We start from the raw sequence: 17186 nt of genomic DNA, 5'->3' as shown, positions 1-17186 counted from the left end.
AAAGGAGATTTTATGGGTGGCAAACTGGGATTTTCTGGTGAGAGATGTGGTCCCTGAGTGGTGAGACTGGGATTCCCTAGAACTTTTCCAATGCTCCCAAACCTGTGTCCTGGATCATGGCACACACATGGAAAGGGAATTCTTTGGGAGACACCTTCATCCCACCCACCTACTTGGTTCCTTCCCCAAAAATCCCTTGTTTTACATAAAAACATGCTTGGAAGCACCTACCAGAGTGGGGTGCCCTGGGATGGGTGGGCACACCAGGCATTGGGGATGCCAGTATTCCCAGTGCCAGCTATCCAGATGAGGGAAAATGTTCATTCCAAGCTTCTTGGCATTGGCAACCCCAAAAAGTAGGTGTTTCTCCCTGGATTGGCAGCGATGGAGAGCACAAAGGGCACTGTCTGATGCTGGTGTGAAGCAAACATGGAGGTTTTGGGCTGGAAAAAAAATCCCCTGAGGTGCCAGAATTTCCCATCTCCCTGCAAAAGGGAGAGCCCTTGGGCTCTAATTAGGTAACGAGTTAATTAGGATTAATTAGTTACTGTTTGCAAAGCGCTGCGGAGATGAGAACTGGCAGTGTGGGGTAGCTTCCTGCTTCCTCTATGGAGGAGTGCAGGATCCTCCTTAGGAAGGGGGTCCATAAACCAAGTTGGGATGAAATCCAGTGGGATGGTGTACTCCGGGAGCAGGCAGGATGCTCCCGGTGTTCCAGCAGGGATGTGTTTCCGTGCCAGGATGGAAACACACATGCCAAGAGCAGAGCAGGCACGTCCCGGCGTGCCCATCCCGCCAGCGGCAAGGGGGAACATTCCAGCACTGCGGCTCCTCGGGGCCTCCCTCCCTTCCCACCAGCATTCCCGGCACACGCAGCACACGTGGGGAGGAGACAGGTTTTCCCTGCCCGCCGGCTTGGCGGGATCACCCAGGCTCTTGCCACATTGTGGAATCCTCCAGCCTGCTGGAACCGCAGTAGGGAAGGGCTGTGTATCCCATAAAAAGATTGGGAATCAAGGCACGGTGGAGCCCCCTGGCTCACACAGGGTTTACCAGGAGGTAACAAAGCCAATTTACTAATTAACTGGGATTAATTTCCCTGTTTGCCCTAACCACCCTGTGGTTTCCCTTCGTTGCCCAATGATCCGCCAGGATGAGTGTTGGCAGTGCTGGCTGAGTGCCACGTGCTCCGGTGGGATGATGCTCTCCGTTGCCCCAAATTCCTGGAAATTTCAGCCAAATGCTTAGGATACAATTAAAGAACCCATTAACTACATGGGATGGGATCCCATAGCCCTGAATCTAAATCTGGGGTGAAAAAAGGATTTTTCCTTCTTTCCATGGTTATTTGATATCATTCCAGCTGTTCCTCAGTCCCCAGAGGGTCCCAGAGGGGAGACATGACCTGAATTCCTAAAGCAGGAAAACAAGCAGGAAAAAAAAAAACAAGACCATGTGGGTTTGTTATATTTTTTTAGCTGTTTCTGAGCTTTTGGGGCCTAGCAGGAAGAGGAGCAGAATGGGTGGTTATTCCCTGGAAGGGGGATGGGGATAACCTGGAGATGGGGTGTACCTGTGTTTGGGGGGAGGGAAGGGGGGTGCTAGCAGTGGGAGGGGGGTGATCCAGTGGTGAAAGCCAAGCAGTTTGTTCCTGCTGGCTGTTGGCCAGACAGTCACACCTCCTCCCAAATATGCAGCTCAGCTTCCCCTCAGGAACTGTGTCCCCTTCCCCACTGCTCCCTCCATCCTCCAGTCCCCCTTACCCCCACCCCAGGGTTCCTCCCTTGTCTCTCTGGTCCCTCAAGGGGGGAGTGAAGGATCCCTGGGGATGCCACGGGGTAAAACCTCGTTATGGGGCAGGCAGTGCTGCCACTGGTCCCTGCTGGTCCTGACTGGTCCCACCATGGCCAAGCATGGTGATGACACAGTAGATGTCTGCCACCCAAAACTGCTCTTTGTGATTTTTGGCTAAATTGGTACGTTTGGGGGAAAAGCAGTGTTCTCTCAGCAACAGGTTTGTCAGTGTCAGCTGTGGGGTCACCTGGCTCTGGTCACTGGTGGGTGCAGAAAACTGGGAGGAAGAGAGGGATAGAGGGGTGGGAGTACAGGGGCACAGAAGGATAGACAGGATGGATAAACAAATGGAGAGACAGAGGGATTAAGGGCTGGACAAGAGGAATGGGTGGATGGAAGAGCAAGGGCCGGTTGGATGGATGGATGGATGGATGGATGGATGGATGGATGGATGGATGGATGGATGGAATGAGAGATGAGAGTCCAGGGGGGTGGACAAATGGATGGATGAAGGTTTTAAGGACTGCATGGGGAGATGGGTGGACAGGGTAACAAGGAGATCTGGGGGGATTAATAGAGGGCCAGAGGGAGGGAGGAGTGGATAGAGGGATACACAACTGGAGGCATGGATGGTTGGACAGAGGGATGGACACAGAGATGGGTGCATGGACAGACAGGTGAAGAGAGGGACAGGACAGACGAATGGATGGATAGAGAGATAAAGGTCTGGAAGGGAAAAAGGTTGGAAGGGGACTGAGAGGTAGGTGAAAGGATGGGTGGAAAGATCAGAGGACAGAGGGACAGAACGACAGATGGACAAATGGATGGATCAAGGGCAGGACAGGGAGATAGTTGGGTGGAGGAGAAAGGGATGGACGGAGGGACAGACAGGTATAGGAAAAGGGCCTAAGGTCAGGATGGGGAAGGATCAGTGCCCGGCTCTCCGGACAGACGGACGGCACACGGCTGCCGAGACCGTGGCCCCTTTAAGCGCCCCCCCGCGGGCGGCGATGGTACGCGCCGGTGAGGCCGCGCAGCGCGGGGGACAATGGGGTGGGGGCGGGCCCACTGTGGGCGCGGGGGGGGGCGGGCAGGAAGTGCCGCGCGGCCGCGCCCCCTCTTGCTCGCCCACCCCCGGCCCGTCGCGGCGGGGCCGCTTTTGAGGCGGCGGCGGGACAGCGATCCCTCCGGCATCGCAATCCCACCGGCACCAGGGCACGGCACCAGAACAGCACCGGGCACCGGCTGGGTGAGGGCACCAGCGCCGGCGGCTGAGGGAGGCGCGGGGTGGCATCGGCCGGGGTTGGCGGGGACCGGTCTCGAACCCGCGCTCGGCCGCGAGCGGGGGGGCGGCTCGAACGCGGGGCTCCGGTGCAGCGGCCGGCAGCCCCAGCCCCGAGCCCCCCAAATCTGCCCTCAGCCCCGACCTCGCCACGGCCCCCAAATCCGGCCTGAACCCGAGCAACTCAAATCCAGCCTTAATCCTGACTCCCCAGAGCCAGCCTCAGCCCCGGACCCCAAATCCAGCCTCAGCCCCACCCACCCCTGTGCCCCTCATTCAGCCCTGTCCCTGCCCCCCAGCACTCAGCCCCCGATGCAGGCTCAGCCCCACCCCCCAATATTCCTGGTCTCTGTGCCCCTGTCAGACCAGCCGGCATGCTCTGTATCCGATTCACCCCCAGCCTCACTCCTATTGCAGCCCTATTGTGTCCCCTCCCAGCGTTGCTCTGATCACCTCTATCCCAAATCCACCCCACTACGTCCTGATGCTCCCGTTATCCCCATTGCATCCTGATTCTCCTAATGCAATCCCTCCAGACCCCCCATTGTATCCCGGCCCCCAGTTCCTTACCCCTGCACTGCAACCCTATTGCAGCTTGGTCCCCCACTGTAACCCCCCATCCCCCTGTTGTAGCTTGATCTTACCATTCCCCACAGTGCAGCTCTCCAGCACCCCCAAATGCATCCTGACCCCCTCTGTTCCCCCTCTTTGTAAATCGTCCAGCCCCTCATTGCCTCCTGACACTCCCATTTCCCTCACTGCAGCCCCTCCAGCCCCCATTGCATCCCAGCCCCCACCTTGCCCCCTTTTACAAACCCTGCACCCCCCCATTCCCACCTGACCCCCATCCCCCTTATTATCATTCTCACGCCTACTCCCCCGTTCCTCCCCACCCCAAGTCCCCCCATTCACCCCCTCAACCCCCCACCCCAAGCCCCCACTCACCCTCTCACCCTTAACTTCCCCCCACCCCAAACCCTCATTCAGCCTCTCCCCCTACAACTTTCCCCCCAGCCTCTTCCCACCCCGAGCCCTCTGCTCACCCTCCCAACCTTCCCTCCCTAGCTCCCATTCATGCTCTCACCTTCATCCCAAGGCCTCCACTCACCCTCTCCACCTTCAACTTTCCCCCATCCCTTTTACCTTCCCACCTCAAATCCTCTCATTCTCCCACTCCCCATCAATCCAAGGCCCTCACTCACCCTCTCCCCCACGACTCCTTCTACCCCAAGCCCCCCTTTTACCCTCTCCCCTCTGAGGCTCCCTTATTCATTCTGTCTCTTCTACCCAAAGCCCCCTATTCACACTCAGCCCCCCATTCACCCTGTTCCCCCATGGTCCCCCTCCCCACAATCCCCCATTCACCCTCTCCCCTGACCCCGTGCCCCTCTCCCCAGCACCCCTGACCCCGTGCCCCTCTCCCCAGCACCCCTGACCCTGTGTGCCCCTCTCCCCAGCACCCCTGACCCCATGTGCCCCTCTCCCCAGCACCCCTGACCCCGTGTGCCCCTCTCCCCAGCACCCCCATATCCTGTGTGCCCCCTCTCCCAGCCCCCCTGACCCCGTGCCCCTCTCCCCAGCACCCCCATATCCTGTGTGCCCCCTCTCCCAGCCCCCCTGACCCCGTGCCCCTCTCCCCAGCCCTAGCCATGGCATGCAGTCTCAAGGACGAGCTGCTGTGCTCCATCTGCCTGAGCATCTACCAGGACCCGGTGGGGCTGGGCTGCGAGCACTACTTCTGCCGCCGCTGCATCACGGAGCACTGGGTGCGCCAGGAGCCGCAGGGCACCCGCGACTGCCCCGAGTGCCGCCGCACCTTCCCCGAGCCCACGCTGGCCCCCAGCCTCAAGCTGGCCAACATCGTGGAGCGCTACAGCGCCTTCCCCCTGGATGCCATCCTGGGGGCCCAGCGCAGCCCCTTCCCCTGCAAGGACCACGAGAAGGTGAAGCTCTTCTGCCTCACCGACCGTGCCGTGGTCTGCTTCTTCTGCGATGAGCCAGCTGTGCACGAGCAGCACCAGGTCACCAACGTGGACGATGCCTTCGAGGAGCTGCAGGTGGGTCCCTGTGGGGTTCCCTGCCCTGAGTGGCTCCTCGGGATTGCTGGATCCGCCTGGTCCCTCTTGCTTCCGTGGCAGTGCCCTTTCCTTTTGTCCCTGCACCCACCCTGAGCCCATGGGCGTCAGTCTTGTGGCTTCCTCCCATCTGTCCGTCCCTGCACCCCTTCTTTTCCCTCTTAGGTCAGCCCTATGCCTTACTTCTGTATGTCTGTCTGTCCCTGCATCCCATCTCTCACCTTTGGGGTCAGTCCTGTGGCTTCTTCCAGTTCATCTGTTCCTGTACTGCTTTTCCTTCTCAGGGTCAGCCCTGTGCCTGTGTCTTGTCATACTGTCTGTCCCTGCAGCCCTCCTGTCCCTGTGGGGGTCATCCCTGTGCTGTTTTCCTGTCTGTCCCTGTGTCCCTGCACCTCTTCTTTTCTTGTCAGAGTCGGTCTCATGCCTTTCCCCATCAATCTATCTGTCTGAGCACCCCTCCTGTCTCCATGGGGGTCAGTCCTGTGACTTCCTCCTGCCCACGTGTCCCTGAACCCTGTATTTCCCTGTATTTCTTCTTTTCCCCACTGGAGTCAGTGCCATGCCTCCCTCCTGTCTGTCTGTCACTCACCCCTCCTGTCCTCACTGGGATCAGCTCCATGCCTTCCTCCAGTCTGTCTGTTCCCACAGTCCTTTTATCTGTGTCGGGGCCAGCTCCATCCATCCCTCCATCCACCCATCCCTCCACACTTCTGTCACTGTCCCCCTGGGATCCCCCTTCTCCATCACCACTGGGAGTCCTTGGGAGCCCTCAAATCACCCCGTGGCTGAGCTGTCCCCCAAGTAGGACCTTCCAATCCAGGACCTGTTACCCCCACCCCAGGCAGGACCCTCATTCCACAGGGGCCACCCATAGCCTGGCCATCCCACAGCCCCATAACCCCGTGGTTGGTTTGGGTGGGAAAGCTCCCTGTGGGATCCCTTTTCCCCCCAAATCACCTATTTTTGGGTTTTCCCTCCCTGTCCCCAGCGGGAGCTGAAGGAGCAGCTCCAGGGGCTGCAGGAGAGCGAGCGTGGCCACACGGAAGCCCTGCAGCTCCTCAAGAAGCAGCTGGCTGAGACCAAGGTACGTGTGAGGACACCACTGTCACCCCTAGGGATCCCCACTTTTCCCCAGCCCTTCACAGCTCCCCAAAGCAGAATTGGGGTCAGCCTCCTTGCTACCCCGATGACACCCCAACCCTGACTCTCACCAGCCTGCTTTTGGAACTTCCAAACACTCCAAACGGGACAATTTCATGGATTTGCCAGATTTTTTCCTTCTGTGGTACCCCAATGGGGCTGCTCATCCCTGTGTAATTTCCTGCAGGGCTGCTTTGATTCATCTTTATAATTAATTAAATTAATTATCTGTTCACTCAGGGGTTCAGTGTCCACTGAGGTTCAATTTTCTCCCTGTCCCCACCAGCAAGTGAGGTGGGGTTTTTAGCTTTTAGGGTTTTTTGGTTTTTTTTTTAGTTTTGGTTTCTTGAGGTTTTTTTCAGGGGTTTTAAGGTGTAATTTGAGGGATTTTAGAGTTTAATAGAGGGTTTTAGGGTTTTTTTTAGGGTTCTTAAAAGATCTCTTTAAAGGTTCTTAAAGAATTCTTTAAGACCTCTGTAAAATTTTTGTGAGGTTTTTTTCATGGTTCTTTTGGAGATTTGTTTCAAGGTTCTTTGGAATGTTCTTGTAGGGTTCTTTTAGGTTTCTTGGGGAGATTCCTTAAGGTGCTTTTTTAGGATCTTTGGGATGTTCTTTTAGGTTCTTCAGAAGGTTCTTTTGGGGTTTCTTTAGGGTTCTTGAGTGGTTCTTTTAGGGTTCTTTGTAAGGTTGTTTGGGAGGTTCTTGTAAGGTTCTTTTAGGTTTCTTGGGGAGATTCTTTAAGGTGCTTTTTTAGGATCTTTGGAAAATTCTTTTTAGGGTTACTTTAGAGTTCTTGGGGGGTTCTTTTAGGGTTCTTGGGGAGGTTTTTTTAGGGTTCTACTAGGTTTTTTGGGGAAGTTCTCCTAGGGTTCTTTTAGGGTTATTTGGGGAAGTTCTCCTAGGGTTCTTTTAGGTTTTTTTGGGGAGGTTTTCCTAGGCTTCTTTGGAAAGCTCTTTGGGTAGTTCTTCTAGGATCCTTTCAGTCCATTTTTTAAGGGTGCACAATCAAATCCACCCTCACAGCCCCCAGAATTCCCTGATCCGATGCCCTTTTAGATATTTATCTGGGGATTAAGGAACTCTTGGGTTGACCAGCCGAGCTTTGGGTGCTCCTAACCCCCCGTTGCACCCCAAGTCCTCAGCCAAGAGCCTGCGGGCAACCATCGGGGAGGCGTTCGAGCGGCTGCACCGGCTGCTGCGGGAGCGGCAGAAGGCAATGCTGGAGGAGCTGGAGGCCGACACGGCGCGCACGCTCAGCGACATCGAGCACAAGATCCAGCGCTACAGCCAGCAGCTGCGCAAGGTCCAGGAGGGCACCCAGATCCTGCAGGAGCGCCTGGCCGAGGCGGATAAACACGTCTTCCTGGCCGGCGTGGCGTCCCTCTCCGAGAGGTGGGTGGCAGTGAGGGGATGGCGGGGTCCCCGGTGTCACCCCCGCCTCGGCACCGTGTGTTCTTCTCTGCAGGCTGAAGGGGAAGATCCACGAGACCAACCTGACCTATGAGGACTTTCCCACCTCCAAGTACATGGGCCCGCTGCAGTACACCATCTGGAAATCCCTCTTCCAGGACATCCATCCTGGTAAGGGCACGGGGATGGGGGAGTAGCAAGGGATGGGGAGTTCACTGGGGACAGGAACATGCCCGTGAGGGATGGGGAAGGGGACATCACATGTCACTGACAAGGGATGGGGACATTGCTGCCAAGGGTCTGGTACATCAGTGATGAGGAGCAGGGACACACCAGTGAGGGACAGGGAACATCACTGAGGAGCTGGAGGTCTTTAGCCTAAGAAGGGGAGGCTTAGAGGTGACCTTAATGCTCTCTACAACTTCCTGAAGGGAGGTTTAGGTTTTTTTGGGGAGGTTCTTCTAGGCTTCTTTGGAAAGCTCTTTGGGTAGTCTTCTAGGATCCTTTTAGTCCATTCCTGAAGGGAGGTTGTACACGGGTGGGGTCGGTCTCTTCCACCAGGCAGCACTGACAGAACCAGGGGACACAGTCTCAAGCTGTGGCAGGGAAGGGATAGGTTGGATATTAGGAAGAAATTTTTCACTGAACGAATAAGAAAGTCCTGGAATGCTCTTCCCAGGAAGGTGGTAGAATCATCATCCCTGGAAGAGTTGAAAAAAAGACTGCACATGGCACTTGGTGCTATAGTCTAGGTGAGGTGTGTAGGGCATAGGTTGGACTCGATGATCTTAGAGGTCTCTACCAGCCTCATTATTCTGTGATTCTGTGACAAGGGATGAGCATGAGGACAGGACACCCCAGTGAAGGATGGGGAAGGGGATCTGGGAGGGAACGGGATGTCGCTGACAAGGGAGGGGGACATTGCTGCCAAGGGTCTGGGACAGCAGTGATGAGGAGCAGGGACGCACCAGTGAGGGACAGTTGACATCACTGACAAGGGATGAGCATGGGGACAGAACACCCCAGTGAAGGACAGGGACAGGGCCACCCTGGTGACCTTCCCCCCATGCCAGTTGACACCCCAGTGGGACAGAGCACCTGTGCTGGCTCCAGGGCTGCACTAACCCTTGTTCCCCCCTGTCCCCACTGTGCCAGTGCCAGCAGCACTGACCCTGGACCCCGGCACTGCCCACCACCGCCTCATCCTGTCGGACGACTGCACCATCGTGGCCTACGGCAACCTGCACCCGCAGCCGCTGCAGGACTCGCCGCGGCGCTTCGACGTGGAGGTGTCGGTGCTGGGCGCCGAGGCCTTTGGCGCTGGGGTGCACTACTGGGAGGTGGTGGTGTCCGAAAAAACCCAGTGGATGATCGGCCTGGCCCACGAGGCCGTGACCCGCAAGGGCAGCATCCAGATCCAGCCGAGCCGCGGGTTCTACTGCATCGTGATGCACGACGGGAACCAGTACAGCGCCTGCACCGAGCCCTGGACACGGCTCAACGTCAAGGGCAAGCTGGAGAAGGTGGGCGTCTTCCTGGACTACGACAAGGGGCTCCTCATCTTCTACAACGCCGACGACATGTCCTGGCTGTACACCTTCCGGGAGAGGTTTCCCGGGAAGCTGTGCTCGTATTTCAGTCCTGGGCAGAGCCACGCCAACGGGAAGAACGTGCAGCCGCTGCGGATCAACACCGTCCGTATCTAGTGGGGGTTTTTGGGCTGTCCCCTGGCCCTGGTGGGTGTTTTCCCACTCCAGGAACTGGTCCCGGTGCTGGGCAGGATCTGGCATTCCGCCTGCTGCTCTCGGTCCTGTGCTTCCAGGGAATCCCAGTGCGGGGGGCTGGGATATGGCAATAAAGGATTTGGAGAGAAGGGGCTGGGTGGTGGAGAGCCCCAGGGTGGGGGGGCTGGGCTGGGGGCACCGTGGGGTGCCATGGCAGGGGTGTGACACCGTGCTGGGGGTGCCACACTGCTGGGGGCATTGTGCCCTGCTCTGTGCCATGACAGGAGTCTGTCACTGTGCCGGGGGTGCCACACTGCTGGGGGCATTGTGCCCTGCTCTGTGGCACTGTGCCATGGCAGGGGTCTGTCACTGTGCCAGGGGTGCCACACTGCTGGGGGCATTGTGCCCTGCTCTGTGGCACTGTGCCATGGCAGGGGTCTGTCACTGTGCCGGGGGTGCCACACTGCTGGGGGCATTGTGCCCTGCTCTGTGGCACTGTGCCATGGTAGGGGTCTGTCACTGTGCCGGGGGTGCCATGGGTATCACACTGTGTCAGGGGTCACCATGCTGTGGGACATGTACTGTGACACATGTGCCACATGTACAGCACCATGCCCTGCTGTGCCATGCCATACGTGCTGTGCTGGGCTGTGCCAGCCCTAGCAGGGCTCTGTGTGTGTTGGAGTGTACAGGGGGTGTGTGGGAGCTGGGCTGTGTAGGGTGGGCTGTACAGAGGGTCTGATCTATGGGGAGTGGGCTGCGTGCCTGGGTGGGATACAGGTGGGGTGCTCTGTGATGTGTTGGGGTGGGCTGTGTAGGGATATTGTGTATGGGGATTATGTGTAGGGGCTGGGCTGTATGGGGCTGTCATATATGGAGGTGGGCTCCATAGGGGTATGGTATATGGAGGGAGCTGTGTGGGGCAGTGGTACATCGGCATGGGCTGTACAGTAGAGTGATAGAAGGGGCTGATCTTTAGGGCCTGGGCTGTGCCAGCACTATGGTATAATAGGGCAGATATATGGCTGTACAGGGGGTGAGCTGTATATGGAGGTATGGTGATGTATAGGGGTGGGCTGTTTACAGGAATGCTGGGTAGGGGAGTGATAGGTTAGGGTGGGGGTGATGTGTAGGGGGTGGCAGGCACCAGTAAAGGACAGTGGAGCACTGGGGGGGTGGGTAGAGGGTGTCACACACCAGTTAAGGAGCAGTGGGGGTTATGTCACACACCAGTAAAGGACAGTGGAGCACTGGGAGGGGTGTGTAGGGGGTGTCACACATGAGTAAATGAGCACTGGGGGTTATGTCACACACCAGTGAAGGACAGTGGAGCACTGGGGGGGTGTGTAGGGGGTGTCACACACCAGTAAAGGAGCACTGGGGGGGGATGTCACACACCAGTAAAGGACAGCGGAGCACTGGGGGGGTGGGTAGAGGGTGTCACACACCAGTTAAGGAGCACTGGGGGGGGGATGTCACACACCAGTAAAGGACAGCGGAGCATTGGGGGACTCTGGGAGCAGCCCCCGCGCCCGGCCGCCAGGCGGCGCTGTGGCACCCTGCACGCGCTGTTCGCGCGTGCGCCCAGGGCGGGTAATCGAGCGCCGAAAGGCGGAAGGGGTCCGCTGCCATCTTGCCCCGGGCACAGCCCCTCCGGTACCGGGGAACGCGGGGGGCTGAGGGAGCGAGGGGCCTGAGGGGCTCGGCTTCGGCAGTGAGGGGGCACCGGGGGGGCCGGGGGAGTGAGGGGCCTGAGGGGTTCGGCTGCGGCAGTGACGGGGCACCGGGGCCTTGGAGGGGGTTGAGGGTGTCAGGGGGCTGAGGCGTTCCTGTGGGCCTGGGAAGGACCTCGTTGGGCGCTGAGGGGGGGGGGGGGGGGGGGGAGGGGTTGTGGGCCTGGGATGTCTGTGGATTTGGCGGGGGGCTGTAGGGCACTGAGGGTGGTGGGGTTTGGGCGGGTTGTGATTTATGAGGGGCTGGGGAGATGAAGAGAGCTGTGAGGGGCCTGGGGGGCTTCAGTGGTCTCTATGGACAATGGGGTTCAGGGGGCTGTGAGGATGGAGGGGCTTGGGGGTTTTGGGATAGGGGTGTCTGTGATGTTGGGGGTGCTCTGGGTGTTGGGGGGCGAGGTGTGAGGAGATGGGGCCGCTGAGGGGGCTGGGGAACGGGGGATGATGGAGAGAACCCTTGGCGGGGGGGGGGGGGCCTGTGGGGCTCAGCGTAACTGTGGGGTGTGAGGCACCCGAGAGGCTCAGGATGGGGAAATGACTCCTCAGAGGCTCCGATAGGGCTTGAGGGTCTCCTGTGAGGCTTAGGATGTGTTTGGGGGTCATTCGGGCCTCCAGGATGGATTTGGGGGAGTCCCCTGCGAGGATGCCATTGGGGCACCCCATGTGAGCCTGGGCTGTCTGGGGGTGTCGCGGGCGGGGGGGCCGTGTGGGTGGCTCCGGGTGATCCCCCCCTGGGTCGCAGCCATGGATACGGGCGCGGGGGCGCGGAAGGAGCGGCCGAAGCCACGGGAGCCAGCGGCTCGCCTGGAGAAGGCCAAGCAGAGGTCGGCACAGCAGGAGCTGAAGCAGCGGCAGCGGGCGGAGGTGGGAGCGTGGGAATGGGGAGGGACACGGCCCAACCCGCGGCCGAGCCCCCTTTGCTATCCGCCCTTTTCCCAACCCCAGATCTACGCCCTGAACCGGGTGATGACGGAGCTGGAGCAGCAGCAGTTCGACTCCTTCTGCAAGCAGATGCAGGGATCCGGGGAATGACAGCCCGGCCTCTGCCCTACCCCACCTTTTCTAATCCCCCCGTATTTATTATCAAATCGCCCTTTTTGTACCAATAAAATCTGTGCTGGTTCTCTGTCTCCCTGCTTGCTCCGGGTGCGAACGGCGTGGGGGAGGCCAGAGCAGGGCCGAGGCCAGAGCAGCTGCAGCGCCGGGTGCCGGCTCCAGCCACGGCCCCACCCCTCCGTTCCCTGCCGCAGGGAAGGGTCCTGCCCTCCCGGAGCCGGGGTTTATCCCGGGGGATCGCAGCAGGAGCCACATCCCGCAGCTGCTCCGGCCGCTGGAGTCTCCCTGGGGATCCCGAGCGTTTCTGCAGCACCAGGTTTGACCTTCGCTTCCTTCCTCCACCCACACCCTCTGTGCTCCAGCCGCCGCTGTCCGGCAGCCTCTGGCTCTCCGGAGACTTTGGATCAAGTCCTGCTTCCCCCCTTTCCCTGCCCCAGCAGTGTCACACTGAGGAGGTGAAAATAAACCACTTTTGCGATGGTGTTTCCCTGCAGCCACGGGTTAAGTGGTTAATTCCAAACTGTTCCTGGAGAATCCCATGTCAGAAACCCTCTGGAAGTTTGATCAGCATCTTCCTCCTCCCACCCAGAGAGAGCCTTCCTTATTTTTGGGGTGTGAACCTCCCTTTGTAATGAATTCCCACTGGGCAGTGTGAGCGATCCCTAAACTTCAGTTTTCTGTGCAGAGAAGGGCTTGGGGGTCTCTCGTCAGGACAAACTCTAAAATTCCCGTTTCCCAAGGATTTTGAGGTCTCTTCTGTTGGTGTAGGGGTACAGGGTTTCCCTCAATCCCCACAAAGGACAGGGATTTTTGGGGCTTCCCTGCAGTTGAGCCTTTCTCTTTTTTTACCTTAGCAGCTCTTTCTGCCCCTCGGATTCAGCGGGAAGAGCGAAGGGAGGAAGCAGCACCCAAAGCAAGGACGAGGAAGATAAGGATGAGGATGAGGAAGGCTTTACTAGGCTCTAGGGAGAGCTCAGGCCTTGCAGCTCCAGAGGGCGAAGGGGAAGACGATGTAGGACGTGGCCCAGGCCAGGCAATAAACCGCAGCCACCGCCGTCGGTGCCAGCAGCACAGCCACCACCCCTACGGAGTGGGAGAATCCTTGGGCGTCTGCTCTCCCTCCCCCTGCACCACCATCCCGACAGGGTCATCCCCATGCTTACCTCCAGCATAAACCAGTTTCTTCCAGAGCTGTGACTCCAGCACCCTGTCGTGGGGGTAGAAGCCGCAGTCGGCCATGAACAGGGTCATGGCGGCCGCGGCCACGCGGAGCAGGGCCACGTGTCCCCCGGTGAGCAGGAAGGTGCTGGCCAGCAGCGCTGAGGCGTAGGGGCAGGGCAGCCCTCGGTAGGTGAAGGGGATCCCTGTGGGGTGTCAGGAGTTCAATGTGGGGGCTAAAACCCCAAGCCTCCCCACCCTCAGGGGCCCATCTTACCGCTGGAGAAGAAGCAGAGGCGGGCGAAGACGGCCAGCACGTAGGCCAGGGTCAGCAGCCCCCCCAGCACGCCCTGGGGCTGCAGCAACAGCGCCGTGCCCAGCCCGAACGTGGTGAAATCAGCAAAGTCATCCAGCTTGGCACCTGTGGGGGCAGCGAGGGACAGGTGCCAGGTGGGCACCGGGCACAGGGGACGCCCCTGGGGTCACCCCTGGGCCGGGGGGACGCACTCACCCAGTGCCGAGCAGGCGTCGAGCTGCCGGGCCACGGCCCCGTCAGCCAGATCCAGCAGGAAGCCCAGGAGCAGCAGCCAGCAGGAGTACTGGTATTGCCTGGGGAGGACACCCCACTTCTCAGCCCCTGCTCCCCTCTTTTTCACCCTCTTTCTGCCTTGTTTACCCCATCTATTGAGGGTGGAAACCACCAAGTTGGCCACAGAGAGAGCAAAACTGGGGTGATCTCCGCTTTTCATCCTATCTTTGCTCTATTTCCCTTTTCCCAGTAGAACTGTGGTGATCCCCACTTTGCAACCTGCTTCTTTTTTTTTTTTTTTTTTTTTTTTTTTTTCCCCTGGTATTTCTTCTTTTCTGCCCTGCCCACTTTGGATGGAGGAGTGCCTGACCTCTGAGGTTGGCTATAGAGGGAGCAGATCCAGGGTGACCTCCACTTCCCAACTCTTTTTCACCACATTTACAACTTTTTCACCCTATTTCCTCCTTTTTCATCACATTTCCCCCATTTTCCAGAAAAACTGGGGTGACCCACACTTCTCAACCCTCTTTTTCACCCCTTTTCAACCCATTTCCTCCATTTTCCCCCTCATCTATTGATGCTGCAGAGGCCAAAGGTGAGAAGCCTTTGACCATGGAGAGAGCCAAACCACAGTGTCCCCCACTTTGCATCCCCCCTTTTCCCCCCATTCCCCTGTTTTTCCAGCAAAACCAGGCTGGCCCCCACTTTTCTACCTGATTTTCACCCTATTTTCATCTTTCCTCCCCCCTTTTCTAGCAAACCAGGGCAAACCACACTTTTCTACCATCTTTGCCCTCCCATTTCCCCCTTTTTCCAGAAAAAGCAGGGTGACCCCCACTTCTGTGCCTCCTTTTCACCACATTTCCTCTCTTTTTATCCCATTCCCCCCATTTTATCCCCACCTATTGAAGCTGCAGAGGCAGGAGGGGAGCCTGCCCGCCAGCTTGGCCACAGGGGGAGTGCAGCCAGGCTGACCCCCACTCCCCAGCCCCGTTTTTCACCCCGTTTTTCCCAGTTTCCCCCACCTGTTGACGCTGCAGAGGATGGAGGAGAGCCCCGCCAGGAGGTTGGCCACGGAGAGCCCGTTGGCCGCGTTTTTCCGGAGGAATTCCAGCGCCCGGCCCCGTCCCGCCTGCTCGCTCAGCACCAGCTTCTTGGTGGACTGGAAAATACCTACAAGCCCCCAGCGTGTTCCAACCAGGGAGGGGCTGCAGCCCCCCCAAAACATAGCAGGTTGGTGCAGGGGTTCCCCCTCCTCAAACCAAAATCCCCCAAAATCTGTTTAGGAAGCAGCAGGGGATTGATTTGTGCAAGCTCTGCTGCTGAGCTCCCCACCGGCGGCCAAAAATGGAATAAAAGAGGCCAAAAAAGCAAAGAAATGAATAAAAGAACCGTAAAATATAATAAAATAAAGACAATTTAAGCCAAACCCAAGCTTAGACTAAAAGCCAACCCCGGTTTAAGCTCTATGGATCTTATATACCTATCGGGCTAAGCTTTAGGGAAAGAATTTAAGGGTCCTGTCCTTTGCCCCCCGCCTTTGCCGTGTCCCAAAGCCAGGCAGATCCTTCATCTGAAAGAAAACAGGACGTCAGAGCAAGACAAACCCCCCCGAGCCCCCTCAGAGCCCCCCCGAGCCGCTCCATCGCCGGAACGCCACCAGAACAGCTCCCCAGGTGGGAAAACCAGGAAGAGCCGCGGGAGAGCCGAGGTGTCGGGGGTCGGCGGCTCCGAGCCGAGAGCGACCTTTGGACACCGCGCCCGGAGCCGGCGGCACGGGCTGAGCCGGGAAAATCCCCCCTGAGCCCCGCACGGGCGCTCTGCTGCCACCGGGGATTTTTGGGGGGCCTGAGGCGGTGCTGGGTGCTGCGCCCCACCTTTATCCCTCAGTTTGGGGTGAGTTTGGGATCTTGGAAAGCGAAATTTTCGGGATTTGCCTTCCCTTCCCAGCGGCGGGCGGGATCGGGGCCCCGGGAATGTTCCGGAGCTGTCGCAGCACCGGATCCAGGCACCTGTGAGCGTCACAGCAGCCGGGCACGGGCGGGGGCCCCGAGCTCGCCCGTTCCTGGCGTTTCTCGCCCCAAAATCGCAGTGCCGGGATGGGAGGGAATTCCTTAGCCCTACTCCTCTCCCGCTGCTTTTATTACTACTTTGGGGGGAAAGCAAGGTGATTTTGGTTCTTCCCAGGTGCGTTAGGAGGGGGTTGTGCCCCCAGGCTCAGGGAAAAGGGGTTCAGCCACAGCAGATGCAAAGTTAACCCATTTTTGGGGAGAAATTCATGTATTTTACAGTTTTCTGCCCCGATAACCCTGATTTTTCTACTAACCCCCGCCAAATGATGATTTTTAGGGATGGGGGACACCACGCAAAGGGGCCGAGCGGCATCCAGGTGACACTTACCCACCGGCGGTGACACCATCCACATGGCAGCGGCGGCTGTGGCAGCAGTGACAGTGACGCCCCGGCGAGGGGAAACTGAGGCAGGGGCCGCTCCGTGGGGCTCCGCGCGGTGCCGCGTTATATAAGGAAAAGCCTCTCGGGCTGAGTCACCCGGCGGGGGTGGGTCCGGCCAGAGGCCACGGACACGGACACGGGGGGTTCGCAGCCGCTTGGCACCACCGGCGAGGGAGGAGCTGCCCCGGGAGGCCGGGTGGCCATGCCAGGCTCGCGGTGCCCCTGCCAGCCTCCCAGCGCCCCTGCCAGCCTCCCGGTGCCCACGCCAGGCTCGCAGCACCGGTGCCAGGCTCGCAGTGCTTGTGCCAAGCCTGCAGCGCGGGTGCCAGGCTCACAGCACCCGTGCCCAGCCGCAGCTCTGGTGCCAGGCTTGCAGCACCCACACCGTGCCCACAACGGCAGGACCGGGCTGGCAGCACCCATGGTGCACTGATAGCACCTGTATCACACTCACAGCTTGGGTGTCTCACTGATAACACCTGCACAGGCTCCCAGCCGCCTTGTCACTCTGGTAACACCTGGATCAGTGTCACAGCACCGATTCCAGGCTCACTCCTTGCCTTCTCCAGGTGTGGACCACCCGTGCCATGCTCACAGCACCTTTGCCAGCTTTGTAGCCCCTTTGGCAGGCTGGCACCACCCACACCCAGCTCATGGCACCCATCCCACACCCCCAGCACCCATCCCACACTCCAGCACCCATCCCGCACTCATGGAGCACATGCCAGGCTCTCCGAGCCCATCCCAGGATTGCACCATCCGTGCCAGGCTCACAGCACCCATATCCTGCTCAAAACACCCCTGGCTGGCTCACAGTACTCACACCATGCTTTG

General features: G+C 58.9%; 3 protein-coding genes across 4 annotated transcripts; 2 read left to right on the top strand and 1 right to left on the bottom strand.

Annotated features, from left to right (window-relative positions):
* Positions 1 to 2885: 2885 nt before the first annotated feature.
* LOC132337764 (E3 ubiquitin-protein ligase TRIM62) lies at positions 2886 to 9574 on the top strand. The gene is made up of 6 exons (XM_059866610.1): positions 2886 to 3043; positions 4718 to 5133; positions 6140 to 6235; positions 7427 to 7683; positions 7757 to 7872; positions 8857 to 9574. Exons 2-6 carry the CDS (start codon positions 4726 to 4728, stop codon positions 9405 to 9407), a joined length of 1428 nt encoding a protein of 475 aa, XP_059722593.1. The 5' UTR covers positions 2886 to 3043; positions 4718 to 4725; the 3' UTR covers positions 9408 to 9574.
* A 1308-nt stretch (positions 9575 to 10882) lies between these two features.
* Positions 10883 to 12285, top strand: SVBP (small vasohibin binding protein). The gene is made up of 3 exons (XM_059866613.1): positions 10883 to 11081; positions 11898 to 12019; positions 12101 to 12285. The coding sequence occupies exons 1-3, from the start codon at positions 10898 to 10900 to the stop codon at positions 12185 to 12187; spliced, it is 393 nt and encodes a 130-aa protein (XP_059722596.1). The 5' UTR covers positions 10883 to 10897; the 3' UTR covers positions 12188 to 12285.
* An 861-nt stretch (positions 12286 to 13146) lies between these two features.
* On the bottom strand, positions 13147 to 16650 carry TMEM269 (transmembrane protein 269). Of its 2 annotated transcripts, XM_059866612.1 has the most exons (7): positions 16299 to 16650; positions 15430 to 15471; positions 14924 to 15071; positions 13881 to 13978; positions 13647 to 13790; positions 13375 to 13575; positions 13147 to 13294 (listed from the first exon to the last, which is right to left on the bottom strand). In XM_059866612.1, exons 1-7 carry the CDS (start codon positions 16321 to 16323, stop codon positions 13185 to 13187), a joined length of 768 nt encoding a protein of 255 aa, XP_059722595.1. In that variant the 5' UTR covers positions 16324 to 16650; the 3' UTR covers positions 13147 to 13184. The 2 variants fall into 2 exon arrangements, with proteins under 2 accessions (XP_059722595.1, XP_059722594.1); XM_059866611.1 differs by lacking the exon at positions 15430 to 15471 and having other exon boundaries at positions 16299 to 16638.
* Positions 16651 to 17186: the final 536 nt, after the last annotated feature.

This window comes from Haemorhous mexicanus, chromosome 23 (genome assembly GCF_027477595.1).
Source record: "Haemorhous mexicanus isolate bHaeMex1 chromosome 23, bHaeMex1.pri, whole genome shotgun sequence".
Taxonomy (NCBI): Eukaryota; Metazoa; Chordata; class Aves; order Passeriformes; family Fringillidae; genus Haemorhous; species Haemorhous mexicanus.
This window is presented reverse-complemented; position numbering and strand designations above follow the sequence as displayed.

Excerpts from the sequence above, each read along its gene's own strand:
- TMEM269 (XM_059866612.1), bottom strand. The coding sequence starts at position 16,323 with ATGTGGATGGTGTCACCGCCGGTGG. Across the intron at positions 15,472-16,298 it reads GATGGTGTCACCGCCGGTGG|ATGAAGGATCTGCCTGGCTT; the intron begins GTAAGTGTCACC and ends GTTTTCTTTCAG. Across the intron at positions 15,072-15,429 it reads GGACACGGCAAAGGCGGGGG|GTATTTTCCAGTCCACCAAG; the intron begins GCAAAGGACAGG and ends GGGGGCTTGTAG.
- LOC132337764 (XM_059866610.1), top strand. The coding sequence starts at position 4,726 with ATGGCATGCAGTCTCAAGGACGAGCTGCTGTGCTCCATCTGCCTGAGC. Across the intron at positions 5,134-6,139 it reads ATGCCTTCGAGGAGCTGCAG|CGGGAGCTGAAGGAGCAGCT; the intron begins GTGGGTCCCTGT and ends CCCTGTCCCCAG. Across the intron at positions 6,236-7,426 it reads AGCAGCTGGCTGAGACCAAG|TCCTCAGCCAAGAGCCTGCG; the intron begins GTACGTGTGAGG and ends TTGCACCCCAAG.
- SVBP (XM_059866613.1), top strand. The coding sequence starts at position 10,898 with ATGTCACACACCAGTAAAGGACAGCGGAGCATTGGGGGACTCTGGGAG. Across the intron at positions 11,082-11,897 it reads CCCCGGGCACAGCCCCTCCG|CCATGGATACGGGCGCGGGG; the intron begins GTACCGGGGAAC and ends CCTGGGTCGCAG. Across the intron at positions 12,020-12,100 it reads AGCAGCGGCAGCGGGCGGAG|ATCTACGCCCTGAACCGGGT; the intron begins GTGGGAGCGTGG and ends TCCCAACCCCAG.